General features: G+C 34.7%; 1 protein-coding gene across 1 annotated transcript in view; it reads right to left on the reverse strand.

Annotated features, from left to right (window-relative positions):
- The window catches only part of SLC25A21 (solute carrier family 25 member 21), a 264,536-nt gene that overhangs the window by 108,811 nt on the left and 139,015 nt on the right, over nucleotides 1-16,710 (reverse strand). The window contains exon 3 of the mRNA XM_042790921.1: nucleotides 4,281-4,329. Coding sequence (XP_042646855.1) covers nucleotides 4,281-4,329 — 49 coding nt within the window. The remainder of the gene's footprint in view (nucleotides 1-4,280; nucleotides 4,330-16,710) is intronic.

A 16,710-nucleotide genomic window follows, 5' to 3' on the forward strand; every position in this document is an offset into this window, starting at 1 on the left:
ACTCTTGTTTGCATGCATATTTTGGTGTTAAAATGTAATAGCAAGGAAAATTCTATGTTAACACATGTAGTTTGGAAGTTATCAAACACCTGAAAATGTCACTTTTATGCCAGCAACTCAGTAGTAGGAAAATTGAAAAAAACAAAACAAAACAAAAACAACTCTTTTTTTTTTTTTTTCTGAAAATTCAAGCTCTTCAAGGCTATAGAACTACATCAGAACATAACCTGGAGCCATTCGACAGACCACAGTAACATCCTCCAGTTATCAGTCAGGCTTCCTTGACTGATCTCTCAAACAACATTAGCTTTCCCTTGACCTCAGACAACTCCATGTAATTATCTACCTTTCAGTCACCAACTATACCTGTAAGCTGTTGCACAAGTATTAATTTTCCAACAATAAAACATTATTAAGTTCTGGGTTTTTTACATTTGCTTAAGCCAAAACATATGCCAGTAGGACACAAAAGATAAGCTCTATATGGAAAAGCTTTTTTCTATTTTTAATTTTAAAGTAATATATGACAATGTCTTGTCCTACATATCATCATCTTAGCATACTCTTTTGTCATCCCTTGATCATCTTGATGGATGAAAATGACAATACAGCCTGCATTACACTTAAGACACAAAAAAGGGTCCAAAATAAGTAAAACCAATCTATCCAGACTAAGACACCTTTCTCCTCATCTTCCAGAAAAGAAAAATCATATAGGTTTCTTAATTAAAAGTAGATCTTCTATGTCTTCGCTGTCTCTGTATCAGAAAACTCTTACTTGCTACTGCTCTCCCTGCTCCTACATAGGCACATACATAACCCCTTACCAAATTCTGTAAAATTTGTGTTTAGGAGGACAAAAGCAGAGATTCAGTACTTTATTTAATCTATAGATGGCTAAATTCATCATAAGGGTAACTGATAAATAAAACAGATAACAGATTCTCTGATATACGGAGACGTTAAAAGTTTAGTGCATTTTTTTTAATAGTCTCTCATTAGAAACTATACCAATATTATCTTGTAATTGAGAAAAGAGCTTTATTTCAAAGAAGTGGGATTCATAGAGCTAAAACAGTGGATCATAGTTATCTCCATCTAGCTATCTCGCTCACATGAATTTCTTAATGATCTTTGGTGTTCTAATAAATAAAAAAATAAAAAGATTTTCAAATATACATTTAGCAAAAACCACTCCATTAAGCATTTCACTTATCTATCATTTATAAACACATATTTTTATATATATATTGTCCCTCCATTGATGTGAGGAGATAAACAAGTCTAGCATTGTTACTGTAGAATAATAGAAAATTACTAAACACAGAAAAAATATTGCAAAATGTTGTCACAAAAGAGCCAAACCATTTTCCAGGGTTTCAAAATAATCTCTGACAGTAACTTTATTTTATCCAATTTTTAATTAAAAGCATACACACACACAAAAAATCAATGAAGCAAACATGCTAAGCCACCAGTCCACTAGATGTGAGCCTTTGGCAACTTCCATAAACTCCTTCAGAATGCTAACTTAGATCAATAAGATTCCACTAATTTGAAAAGGCCATGGGACTCTTTCCACCAAACACTTTACAGAAAAAAGGCAGGAAACTCAAAACACCATACAAATTAAGAAACAAATGGTGGTTTTATACATCCTTTCACTTAACCATAAGGAAAAAAAAAAACCCAAACAAACCACCAAAACTGTAATAGCTAGAAGTCATTAGGAAATGACAGATTATAAATACTGTGTTTAAAAACAGTAAGTGCACTGCAGTCTTAGAGGCACTGCAACAAAGTAATAAAGTAAATGAAAATGCATTAGAAAACATTTGAAATCCAAAGTTCAGAATCAAAAACGTTTCATTTTAATTTCTCCAAGGCCATCAAAGAATTAATCTGCTATAGTAAACTTGGGCAATTACAAAATGAAAGGAAATGGCATGATGCTAGGAACGCAGAATAGAATGATGGATATCAAAGGATATTCTATTATTGGTTTTGTAATTGGATTTAAAAATCTAAGTATTTTCAAGTACTAATGTCTGCTAAGATCAGCAGAAAAGTTAGTGCAAAATCTGTGTAGTATCTCTGAATACAACTGCATCATCAAAACACAGAAAAACTATCCCTTAGGTACTGCCCACTTCTGCAAAAAGTTGCAGCTAACTCAAAGCTAACTCGAAGTTTCTTCAAATGAAGAAATTTGCTTAATGGCTTTTTTTACTTAATTCGGCCTCTTGGTTTCACCATGATTCATAATCTGATTTCTCCTACACACCTATTATTCTTTCATTTTTTTCCTGCATTCTTCTTTAATTCCACTGTTTGTGGACTCAGATTTCACATTTAAAGCGTTCCTAACTTTTATTATGTTGTTGTGGTTTTTTTTTTTTTTTTTTTTTAATATTGATACAGCTCCACAGACAACGCTGTACACTCTTTTATGCTTTCCATTTCTGGATCTCAGATCTGATTAGCATTTTCGCTACTAAAAGCATGACAAAACCAGTAAAATCTGGAAGAGAAACGGGGAAATCTGTCCTTGTATTCTGAGTCCACTGTATGCGTGGTTTCTATCAGAGAGCTGAAAGTACATCTGTTGATTGCCAGTTTATCAGAACAGATGTACAATTAATGCTTTTTATGATATATGGTATGTGGCATGTCTTAAATCATGAATGATTCTAAGGATATGTATTAAGTTCTTCCAAGACTGGAGGCACGAGGATGTGTAGGATGGCAACCTCAAAGGAATCAAAGATATGAGAAGTAAATCACCATTGCTGCATTTATACTACATAAGAACATGACTCCTGGTTTAGTACAAAGAAGAAAACAGGAAGAGGTAAAATCAAAAGCTTGAGAGCCATACGTGAGTTATAGCACAACCTGCCAAAATGTAGTCACTAAAGCACATCCTATGAGGTCCACATCACAGCAGAGCAGGACAGATTTTTTTTTTTTTTCCTTTCAAATTTGGTCTTGTATTTGTTTTGCTTATACCCTGTTGTTTCTGAGTCTTTAATTTCAATCTCTATATGTAAATCTTGTTTTAATATCAAGGTCTTGGCGGTATGTAGAGGGGCAGAGAGAACCCTTGAAACTACCAGGTGTATTGTCTCTGTATGAAGCAACATATTTCATATTATGAAGGCATACAGAATTGCCTGAGCAAACTCCAAGCCCCAAGGAGAAGCTACAGCACCTCAGCAGCAGTGACCATGGCTGGAGCCTGCATTACTGGGCCCTGGTGCTGGGCAACGACCACAGACAGATGGCCTCCTGCAAAACGCAAGCTGCAGAAAAGTGTATCTCAAGGTCTTAGGCAAAGCCGAGAACGTGATTTAAAGAGAAGCCAAAATACATCCGTAACAAGCTCACATGTTGGCTAACTGGACTAGAATCTTAATTCATAATTGACTGCTTCAAGCATATTCCAGAGATCACAGCTGTCCTCATAATTTGTTTGGGGTTGAAACATCTCTTAGCAAAGCTTTGCTGCCTACATGACTGAGACCTAGATAGATCTCCAGGAACTGTATATGGTAATTATTGGCATTGCGTGTAACACGCATGGCATGAAAAGTTTTCTCCTCCTTATTGTATAGTTTGCTTTGCACATATGGTAACACTCACTCATGAATTGATATGAAAACTAAAAAGCATAGAAAACTAAAAAGATATCAAAGAAACTAGAAACGCAACTATTCTTTTTCCATCTCAATAATCAACATTAAAAAAACCTCATTTGACCAAATTTTCCAGGTCAATAATTTATACTCACATAAGTACAAATATTCAGAAAATAAAATAAGGATAGATAAAAAAAAATTAAAAAGATAAAAATATGAAGGTACTTAGCTTACAGAAAGAATATATAAGACCTTGTTTTATTACTTTTGTTAGGTCTCAAAATCTGTGAAAATTATTTTGGAGGCAATGGGGTATTGCCCAATTACATATAAAAGCATTCATGCAGATGATACATATAGTAAGTGAATTTAACTATATCTCTCTTCACATTATATGATTTTGCTACAACATTAAAAATACATGCCGTAAACCAGATTTAACACCTTTAGATGACCTCTAATCAGAAATGTCATGCTATTCAAAATCCACCTGTCAAATGCTGTGGATACAGGTAAGTAAATATAAATGCCATTAAAGGCACAAGTTATCTTACTTGGAGAAGTTCTAGAATTTTATTCTCTGACAGCTCCTAATTTGGAGATCTTCCAGTGTCAACAAAACCTGTTCAAGCAGAATCTTACCTTGTTTTCACTACATCCAGGGGATGCATCAGGCAAATTTCTACAAGACCTATAAAATAAAAATAAAAAAATGACTAATAAACATTTGTACAAATAGTAGTTTAATTTTCATTGACTTCAATAGTTTTTGGAGTTTGAAAAGTAAAGTAAAATTCTAAACATATCATTGGTGATACAGTACTTCTATACCTTGTATATTAAAGATACTCTTCTGTAGTATATTGGAATCATCAGGGATTTTTGACAGTAAACAGTGTTAGTTGTTCATTATGGTGGGGAAAGTAAAGATTTGAGCTATGTGATCAGTTTAATCATAGGTTTTGCTCAGTTTTCTGACAAGAACAGCAGGAATATTTTATTGGCATCGTATAAAATTCATTAAATCTTGTTGAAAATAGTGAAGAAAGGGAGTTCAGGTTGGCACTGGCTTCTCTGCCACATAAGACTAATCCCTAAGGAAACTGCTTGTATACAAGACAGCGCTGGGGGCTCAGATGAACTCGATGTTAAGATGACAGCTGATTCCTGAGCTGGCTACTTGAGCTGCAGCCTTACTGGTTCTTCATCCTGTTCTGCTCCACGCTGATGCTGATGCGTAGTCCTGGCTTTTCCCCCTCCTGCTCCACTGCTCATCATGAGCACTTAAAATCACATGCTGGGGACTTTCCATCTCCAAGAATTGAGGGTGTGAATAGCAAGGGGGAAATGCCAAGAAATAGGAGATGCCGAATGCACCTGCCACCACCAGCTTCAAAGTTGGTTCCATTACTTATTTCCACCCACCTGACAGCTCATGAAAAGTCCAGAAGTTTACCATCCACATTTTGCCCATGCTCCTCAGCATACATCACCCAGGGAAAACTTTCAGAGCTTCTCTATATTCGTTTCAATTTTCTAGGCTTGCCTACTCCTCTGTCCATTTTGTATACTACCTTCATTACAAACACCAAACAATAAAAAGGTATTTTTATCAGGACCATAGTAAAAGTGTATTTTTTAGATCTGTCAATGTGCAGAGATAGTAAAAACAACTACACAAATCTTAAAGAATTCCTTAAACAAATGCTGAGAAAATATGTATCCTTATGTCCTAGATATTAGATTATCATGTCTTTGAACTTTCTGTGCCCTGATTTATTAAGACTCTTCAGCATCCATGGTCTCTTCTGATTCGGAGTAATAAATTTAATACTATAACATGCAAAGCCAGTTTGTGAAGACTACTTACTATAATGTTTGAATGCGTCTATTTAACTTATTTTATTATTATAGCAATAATAAGTAATTATTATTGCTATAATAATTACTTATTAATTTGTAATACAGAATGTGTCTTTGTTTATTCATAGCTAAATTTCTAAAAATATTGACTCAGTAAAGTATTATTTATTCAAATTAAAATATCTGCAAATTACTTTCTTTATGCATACCATATAGCCCCACTGAAATGAAGCACATGCTTATGTTCCACTAGGTGCTCTCCTTGTTCAGATATCACTGTTTTAAGGTCCAGATCCTGTCCTCTGATTTTAATGGCACAGAATATGGTTGAGCTCAGGTGTCACTAAAGCTCACAGTCTCTATTACTAAGACAATTTATTTACATGCTAGGCTACTTAACTACTTTCTCTTTCTAAGCAAGGCAAAGAAATTATGCTAACACAAAGTGAAAAATTTCATTTTGAAATGTTCCACACACAAACTATTGAACTAATGGAATTTGTGCTTTGGCCCTATTCTTTGGCAGACTTGATGGAGAAAGACTCTTGGTGGGTGTCATGTAGGAGCCAACCTCTGCCTGGGTAGCATACACTGCAGCGTCAGAAAATTGAGTTTTTTTTCATTACTGAATATAAATCTAAGAAAGGCTTAAAGTTTCATATTTCAATTATTTTAGAACTAATAAGTTTAGTGTTTCAAGTAGAACAGGAAAACTGTGGGGTTTTTAAAGTTTATATAAGAAAGTATTAAATTCCAAAATATTATCTACTTTCTATTTTAAATTTATCCAGACTTTCTAAGTAATACAGATACTTATCTAAGTAAGCCTTTTACACTGAACCAAAGCATTAGCAGCAGGAAGATTCTCATTATAGTCAAAGGACAGTTAGCCAATAAAAGCAATAGAGTTTTACCTCGGCCTATAATAAATACCTATATTTAAAAATAACCATTAATTTTCTGCTTGATATACTTCACATATTGAATACATATATTGCTGGTAATTATTATATATTTCTCTTAAAGAATAATAATCTATTTATATAACAACAAAGGAGTGCAAAATTTTTTGTACACAAACACCAGTAATTTTTAATGCTAAAATTTTCAACAAAATGTATTTGAACAGGAGTTTACATGGAAGTTTGTGAAGATGTTAAAATGCTTAAACTGAATTCTTGACATAAAATATTTGTTAAGAGTTCTAATTTAATATATACAATTTTCCTACTTTTCTGTCACTCCACCCTAATGTATAAAGCTTGTAAAAGATCATACTGGTCAGATAACCCCTTACACCTAGCTTCTTGCCACTGTGAATGACAGTATCAAGTTAACATTTATGACCATTGTTTTGTTGTATTTTCTTTCCACTCCATGCAGCATGGGTTTGTTTTTCAGTTCTGGATAAAAGGAAGAAAGCATAGATGATACCAGCCAAAGAATATTAGTAGTAGGGAGAGGTATTAAAAATCATGCAATTTATTATATACTTTTTCTAGAAAGCAAGAGCTGTCGTTATTTCTGAACAGACATATTTATTGCTGTAATTATTGCCCAGGAATGATTTCTATTTTATTAAAATAAGGCCAAATCACGTCACATAAGGGAACATAGACTCTAAGTTTTCAATCCTGATTCTATCCCAAAACCTATAAACTACTCCAGCAGCTGCCAACAGGTGCTCTGCAAGCGGAGCTGCAGTCGAGTGTTTCAGTGCTGGCAGGGGGCATAGCCTATGAGTTTCTTCCTTTCCAACCACCCTCCTTTTCCAACTTCTCCTCCCCTCTTTCACCTCCCCCCCCCCCCCCCCCCCCCCATTTTTGATCTTCTATTCCATCTTGTTTTGGCAGATAGAGCCTACAGTAGGGGGCCAAGCATGGCGCCAGGGGTTGTTCACCCTATTTTGTTTTTGCAGCATTAATGTCCATTTTGGGAGAGAACTGTACAGTGCCAGAATTTGGCTCTATTTTCTTGGTCCTCGTAGGATAATTTTTAATTCAGGCATGTTTCCAGCAACTGAATCAGATGAATTCCAAGGTCCTTGGCAAGAGCTCTGTTTTGATAAGTTCAGGATTCTATTGGTTATCTGCCTTTCTCAGTCTTTCCTTTGTCTCATCATTTAATTATGTAGTAGGTTTTGAACAGTGTATAGTCACTTGATTTCACCAGACAGAACTCTTCAAAAGATGCTGAGATTATGACACAGCTCTCTGAAGAGCACCAAAGGAGCACACACTGTGCAAGACACTAATGGAACAGCTACAAACACAAGCTACATTTTTCCATCTACTATAGTAGTCATGCAAATCATTACAACATCCTACTTGATAGCCTGCCCAGAAAGTGTGGTGGCCCTACTAAATTACAAGCACTCTGAGATGTGCTCAGTAAAATAAAATATATTGCTCTTTCTTTAGCTAATGTTCATCAGCTTTGTGACAAATTCAATTAGCAATATGAAAATCTAATTTGCTGAACAGCTATATCAGGGTGCAATATATTTTAACTTGTCACACTGTAAAGACTACTGTTTACAAACTTTATTTTCATCATAAAGCAGTTAACATAGCTACAGATAGATTGTCCAAAAACATATTCTAATTGTCCCATTGGGTCTCCTTGGTGATGTCACATGTGAACTAACTCAAAGTGATTTATGATGGCCTAATTATTTTTAAAACAACTCAGATCCAACTAGCTGAACAAGAGCCCAAAGGAAATACAGGAAAGAACAATTACTAGATCAGTCCAACATTCGTTGTCTTCTGGGTGGGAAAACATTTCTTGTGAACACTGGATACTAACCATAAAACAAGGCATAATCAAAATCTGTGTGTTGAAGAAATAACCAGCTGTCATCTTTGACATTCTCTGAGTGTACACAAGTGGAATATCAACAGCCGAGAAGGGAGTCCAGAATTTTATTATGTAAAACATTCTGCTCAGTAACATCCCATAGAGGGAATAAAATGACAGAAAATACTGACCCCCAAACCGACCCTCCTCAGTAAAGCATTTTCCCTTTTCCAACTAATATCTTCTGTTTTTAAATTGTTTCTCATTATGGACTACATTACATTCCCCTCTACAAGATTCACACTTAAAATCTCAAACTGGCAATCTTCATATACATCTCTTTAATGCAAACATTTTGGTGACTGGTGGGTATTTTGAGGTTCTTTGCTCTTTTCCATTATACACACAAATCTTGTATCAATAATCATACAACATGGCCTGAGAATACTGACTGTTTAAAATGTGCTCTAATATCCATCTGGCAAAAAGTGAAAGTTTGAGATTTCGGCAGCACAGGATTATAGCTCTCCTCTTCCCCCAACTGTTTCCATACTTCATCTATTTACTGATTAGGGAGAAAAAGAAAGAAATCTAGCTAACAGGACTTGCTAAATAGCACAGATAAAATTAGAATTATTATGGCTTTAGTCCTCCTTAGGAGACAAATTCTTGCTTTTGGCTCCTCTTTGACCCTCAAAGCTATGAATCAAGAAGTGTGAAGTGTCTGTGATACACACTGATTTGTCTTTCAAAGAAACCTGAGTAGCTCACCTTCTACATGTTTTCTGCATAATACATCCTGAACACAGATTCCTACACATATTCAGGAGATGCAGAGCATGATCCATATGTTAGTTCAGACAACCCCCTACAGTGTAGAAGTCATTATGCACTCTCCTCCCCTTGTGTTACTCATTTCCCTGGAATAACACAGGCACTGGAGAAACACAACAGAAAGGAGGACTGGTCATAGAAAACGTGGCAATAAACACATCAGGCACTGTATATTGTATAGCTGGAACAGTTGGTATTTATTTTGGCTTTTACATAGATACAGTTACAATGTAAGAAATGATCATAAATATTTTATGTGTACTATGCATTTCCTTCTGAGAATATATGTCTGACAGAAAGAGTCTTGTGTTGATCTTTGTATCCTAATAAAAACAATGACAAATTCCTCTTAAATCTGCTTGTCTATTGGCTAAAACACTTAATTTGACAAGATGAAGCATGGAATCTCTTCCTGATTGTAACAGCATTATTTGAAGAATAATCAATGCCTAGAAAAAAGTATCCCTGCAGTCAATTCTACACAGGCAAATTTCTATTAGTTTGTTGTCCCACTCCGTACTCACAGACACATAAAGCTTTTACCTGTTCTGTAAGGGTACATCTCCCTCAGAAAAGTCCACAAAATTCTAGGTTCACTGTGATATGTGTGGCAGCCAAGGCCCACTCCTTTCCTAGCGAGGCAATCACGTATTGTGCCCTTCTCAACTGTAGTATGTGTCAAGTGGGCTCCAAGGATAACTGTACAGCAGTATGCATGGACTATGCTGGAAAAGATCTACATATTAGCCTTCACTTAAGAAAGTGACATTTATTTTAACTCTTGTCTAGGATTCTGTTTAGCAATGTGATATCAGATTAAGTAATGGTACCCTGGAGCTCCTCACAAACATTAATTAACCTTTCAGGTAATGAGCCAAATCAGTGCTTTCCTTAGAAAATGTGGAGAAATGGAAAGTTACTCCAAAAAGTACTCCATAATGGCATTGCTGCATTCATGAGTCATTCTTCCTTAGAGACCTTGTCTACACGGAGAAAATATACTAGAAAACATTTTAATTAAACAAGATGTTGAATATGATTTCTCCCTTGGTGTGGACAAGGATGCCTGTGTTTAAAAATGTGTTAGCTGATCAGAATTAATCCCAGGAGGATCTCTTGGTTTACCATCATTGCCAAACACATTTTAGAAGGCAGCTTTTTGCATGCCTACAGAAGGAGCTGAGTCATGCTCAACATCTTGTCAGGTAACAGTGTTCCTTAATAGATGCAGCCTGACAGTGGAGCATTACTATCTGGAAACTGAGGAACAGTGGGGTTGGGAACAGTGCTTATCTGGCTTTCAAAAAACCCCAGGACTTCAGCAGCAGATGGAAATGTCTGATGTTTGGCCTCTAGGATTTGTGCTGAAAGTGGTCAGAGTTCTTGGAGTTGTCTCCATGAAAACAATTCAGCCTGTGTTGAATTCATAATGGTGCCTTGATTGTACAGCAAACTAGCATTTTAATCTTCAATGTTTCAAGTTCAGGTTACATGAATGCTGGAGAATAACATCCCAGATGTGTGGAAGACAGGAGCTGGAAATGAGTGTTTCAGGCAGCATGTCATCTAGACCAGCTGCTGCTCAGCTGTAAAACCCCTTTAGTTCCCAAGTCCCAGTCCACAGATCTAGCTAGAAATGTGCTCATGCTCAATACTCACATCAGACAGCTCAAACTGCTCATCTTTGGTGCTGACAACGCTTGCCTAGCATCCGCATGATTTCACTGCTCCCTGCCCAGCTAAAGAAAGCATTATTACCAGATGGTAAACTGTCCAGTTCTATCGCAAATATAAAAGTAATTATATTCTATTATTTTTGTTGAACTTGAAAATTGGGTCAGAGCAGTTAAGTGAATACAGACAGAAAATGGTATGGATCTTCTTAAATAGTCATGCCATGAATACAAGATACTCAGACCTAAGTTGTGATTATGCATGCATAAACCTTTACAGCATTTGGAAGGGCAAATTTCACCTTGTGATAAGCCATGCACATACAAGTACTGAGAGGTTATTGTAGTAATAAACCAACATTTGCAATACAGCATTTGTCAATAAGGAATGTATTGTGAAGGTCTTAACATTTGTCTTGATGTCCCAGGTACTTTGTTAAAAAAATGAAAAAATAAAGGCTGTTAAAACCCCCAAGATTATTCTTATATTTTAGTTCCCTTTTGGACTAATCTTTACTGCATCTTTAAATTGAAGAGAAATGGTCCTATCAAGTTATTGTATTTCCCTTTCACAGTAGTTCTACCACAGTATGGGCATTTTTTTTTTTTTTTTTTTTAGTCTAACACACAGCTGAGCTGATGCCTGTAGATTCAACAGGAGTGGAACAGGTCTAAGTATGCTAACCAAATCCACGGGTGCTCAATGCACAACATGTATCTATTTTTCTGTAATAATTTACCCATTTATTTCTTGCCTCAGTAAAAAATACCTAGCTTTAATGTTTGAAGTATATATGCAAACTACTCTAAATCTAGCATAAATTTATTGTTTGCTTATCACAATGTTTTTGGCACAGTCGGATAAATCAGTATATTATACTGACAGCAGTAACCACATCTTTATACTTACTGTTGCCTAGAATACAGCTTACTGAATCTTTTAATGTGCTTCAATTAAACTGCTTAATGCTCATTTATGTTTTCTGAACATTGTTTGCCGAGTAAAAACAAAAGTCTTCTTCCAGTTTAATTTGCATTTTCTAATTTGCTGCTTATTTTAAAATGAAAAAAATTAAGTCCTTTGTTCACAGACCTACCAACGTGATTAACCTCATGTCTATGATTTGACTACAGAAATACTTATATATCTGTCATTAGACAAATCTATAACAATTTGGAGGATCAGGATATTTTAAAATTATGTATAATTAAATACATCTATAGTAAGACTAGGAGGAAATGTCAAATCACCCAGGAATAATCAGTTTCCAGTCACAGAGGATCTTCTACTACATCTACATAACTTTGGAAGAAAGGTTCTTCCAGACTCCAACAGCACACAGCACTTCACTTTCATAGGCAAGCAATTTCAACTGCTCCACTCATATAGAGCCTTTCTGAGGTAAAATGCCATGTAGAAATGTTCTATGTACAGTAAGACCTATGAATTTTGCATTTATGGCATAGTTAAAATGCAGTCAACATGACCATTTTAAAATTCCAGGCTTTTCATAGTTTTTCTTGGTTTTAAAATAATACCAAAGCTGTTTCAATGGGGCTGAATACCATGGAGAGTTTGATTATGCAGTCAAATAATGCAACATTTAGCTACTGATACAAAAGATAATGAAGTGAAATGCAGCACACAATATTAAACAAAAAAGCAAATATTTTCTTTAAGTTCTTAGATATTATTGAGGCAATATGGCATGTATCTCCCAAACTTGCCATTTAGAATGTTACAGGAATTTGCTTCACCTTAATTCCCATTTCAATTCCTATTTACAAAATTATAATAAAAAAATAAATATATCAAACAATTCTCAAAAAATATACTGAGTTGAACTTGCAAATATTTCTGTGCATCAGTTTTCCCAAAATGACTAGCAATAAAGAGTTTTTTATATAGCTGATTTTTTTTCTGTATTCTTTCTACAACCTTTACTGATGTTGTGTTGACATTAAAGCTTTGACTTATAAAATAAACACTTGCAATTTACAAACTGAAGTATCTGAGTCTCTAGACACAAGTGAAAGGCTATATATTGTGTAAATTCTCCATAAATTTTTCAGCAAGTATTACGTGCTATTATGTCACTCACATATGACATATTCTTTCCATCATGTGTGTCTGAAAAGGAAGTTTTTTAAAACATGATTGAAGGGACCACTGAGGTCAGCACTGGGTTACATGATGTTTGTGTCACTACAGCTTTAGATATTTCAATGCATATTGAATCAATATTCTTGCAATGAAAATGTGTAACCTATATTTTTTTTTTGCTGTTATAGTAAAATGCTTCTCAATAAACTTGTTTTCATAAGAAGTTTGCCCATTCATATGTCCCAGAGCTGTTGTAATTTTCATTGCTAATGCTGATCTAAGAGCATGGACATTATTCTATTTCTTGACACATTTAAAGTTCTCTAATGAATAAAGCAAACAGCTTATGGCTGCTTGGACTGTCACTCGATTGCCCTGGAGGGCTTTAATGTCTTTAAAATAGGCCTCCTAGTTTGTATTTAACTACCTTGTCCACAGAGGTCTGAGGGGTAGAGCAGATCAAAGATGTGCTGGAAACATAAAAAGCAGCTGTCCTTCATTTACCTTTAATTAGCTACATCTGACCAGATTCTTTATGGCCTCTTTGTCACACATTCAACAGTCTATAAGCTTTCTGACCTGTCCTTAAGGACTGTACCATTACAAGAGTTTCAACAAAATGCAAATTCAAAATATTAAATATAAGACTTCAAAAAAATCTTTGGTCTCACTGTGGAAATACTATCTGAAACACTATTATATTGTATTTATCTGCAAAAGCTACAAACTGCTCAGTATTTGGAAAGTCAAAATGTAATGGTTCCTGAGCTTAGATTTAGTTATTTATGGTTCTCTGTGTACTATTCAACATTGCAATGAGTAAATATCACACAACAAGGAATCCTAAAGAAAACTGAAGGGTAAGCAAGCATCTCTTTGGCTAGCACAGTATGCTGCACTTCCAGGGGCTTTGGCACACTCTATAAAAAGAAAGTCACATACCTGCCCTCCCCAGTACCCTTTTTTTAAATAGATCCCATTACTTAGAAACCTCTCTATTTAGCACAGAATGCACACCAATTTCCAGTAGGATTTAAACTAAGGAGAAAGTTCTGTCATTTGTGCAGGATCAATAAACAGTTCTTGTACATTACAGCCCTGTAGTCAGGGCTGCACTAAATGCTTGTACCATCAGACTAAGGCCTTTATGGAATAAAAAAGCAGTTTAACACAGCAGCTAGGCAGGGCATTGCATAAATCCACAGAGGTGGATGGAGAGCACCTCTTCAAATTCTCTGAATTTTGGGTTTGGTCCTTTCACAAAGGATTAGCTAACAACAGAAAATACTATATAAAAGGTACATATACAAAGTAGAAAAGTTTTGAAAACTGATTCTGTAGTCTAAACTATCCCTTGATCTCTTTCTGTGTATGTAATAGCAATTTCTAATCTCCATATTCTTTTCCAAAATATTAACTTTTTAGTATTCCCTAAGGAAGTTTTAAATAATCACATCTCCAAACAAGTCAGCACGCCTTCAAAGACAGTTGTGGTGAGGTACATAAACAGCCAAGTAGCCTGCCTCAATATAAGTACAGTAGCTAGTAAGCAGGTATGGCTAGAAGCCAACTTTATTCTTCAAGAAAAGTTCATACTATGAGCAGTATACAGAAGTAACTTTCTCCCAAACTATGAACCTTGAAGGATTATTGTTAGACCTCAAGTTTGCTCTTTACAAAGTTCTTTTCTAGTATCGTACAGAGTGTTTGACCCAAACTGTATAGTTGAATGTTAGACTTATTCATCACATATTTCAAGAGGCAGGCATCTTTCACCTTTCATTTAAGGAATTTAATTTAAAACAGAAGTAAAATCTACTTCCTTATATAATTAAAGGAGAAACATGCATAAACAAAATAAAATTAAGGGGTTTTAAAAACCAATTCAACATACCCACTTCTGTCTCTTACTTCCTAAAGTTAAGAATAATTGAATAGTTATTAGTGAGATACGTATTTTTTCCATCTTTTGTGCCATCAATATAAACACATATTAAAGTATCTAGATATATGAATAATGATTAGTTCCAGCTCAGGTGAAGAAAACAAATAGAGATGGGCACAGTAATACTGAATGTGTAATACAGATAATGTCAATTTTCTATGCAGAACTCCACATTATCCTGAAAATATGTCATATTTGACTGGGACACTCCTGAGGCCTAAAAATTTCAGACTAGAATTCTGAATAGAGAGTATTAAAAAGGTCAGAGAAAAGCCTGCCCAAAGACAAACCTAACAGCAGGAATGGAAATGTTCCTAAAAGTTTACCATTATGAAGCATTTATATAATGTAGAGTAATATCTTATATTTCTTCTGAATCAAAGAACATAAATCATTCTTTTGTGTAAAAATATACTAAAAAATTAAACAGAACACGTAAAAATGTCGTCAAAAATATACATGGAAAACATGGAACAACCAATGTTTGAGACCCTTATAGCAGCCTGCTTTGGATCAGCTGCTGAACTCAACAATGCTATGAAAAAATAGAAGTGGAAAACATGTTCTGTGAAGTCTGTTACTCTGCAGTGAACCATCCAGTCACAAAGTGACCAGCTATCCTAGGGTGAGCTCTCCCTCATTTTCCTCATTAAATTTCAACGTCTTCAATTTCATGCTTGTATGAGCAGGAACATTTCAAAAATATCAAAGGAGTAATTCCTGTTTGCATCTTTTGTTCACAATCTATGAGTAATATTTTATACAAAATATAACAAAAAATACAGTTTATATGGTGTAAAACACTACTTATGACTATGAACTTATGTTTCAAATCAGTGAGGTTACCCTACATGTAGTACACGGAAATACATGAAAATTGGCAAAACTACTAGCTAATTTGTCATGAGGGAAAAGCTCAGTATTGGATGGCTGTTGCCTAGGGAGCAAGACAACTGACCACAAATAAAAGCAAAAACTTAGAGTTAGCTTATAATGAGATGTAGGTTTGAACAATTGCTGTACCTTAGCATATCAAATTTTTTCTATTTTAGTTTTGCAAAGTGGCTTTCTAAGCATTGTCTTTGCTAATCTGTATTCGAATGACTTTTCTGAAAAAGTTGTGGCTCACATCAAGATAGCTAGAACAGGTTTTTTTTTTTTCCAATCTCTCCACTTGTTGCTGCAATGTAAACTGAACAATCCCTGATTTTTCCATTGGCTGTAAAACAATTCCATGTCTGATAAGGCTTTATAAAATTTTTATGAAAACCTAACCTACCTTTAGTTCCCTACCTAGTGATTTGGATTGTATTATAATACAAAATATAGGTAAACTACTGTTGTACAAATGTTGTAAGTCCATTCCAGATGGTAGCTGAAAATTTTTCTTAAAACAGGCTCTTTTTTTTGTTTAACAATAAATACTACTTAAATGCATATTTAAGGCAAAGGTTTTTTCCCATTTCAATTGGTATAATTTAGACTCAAATTACATTTTTTTCATTCCTCTTAATCTTTAATATTGAAGATTAAATTTAGATTTTTCCACTTTACTGGGAAAAACTGACAAAAATATCAAGTATAACTGTATCAAAACCAGTAAAACCAGTTTCAAAACAGAAAACTTTCATATATTAGAGTGAAAATTAGCTATTTCACAAATGTGGTTCCTTGTAGTATTTTGCTTAATTAAAAAACCCCTAAACATTAAGTCTGTAGAAGTTTAGATTTTCATCCAGTGTTTGAATATTCTTGAGATTTTCAAATACACTTTTTGTTGTTTTTTTTTTTTTATTTTTTGCCTTTACCAGTAGTTGTAACATTACATGATGACAAAAGAATACATTACTGTTA

Source organism: Tyto alba, unplaced genomic scaffold (assembly GCF_018691265.1).
Source record: "Tyto alba isolate M040663 unplaced genomic scaffold, T.alba_DEE_v4.0 Super-Scaffold_18, whole genome shotgun sequence".
In the NCBI taxonomy this organism is placed as follows: Eukaryota; Metazoa; Chordata; class Aves; order Strigiformes; family Tytonidae; genus Tyto; species Tyto alba.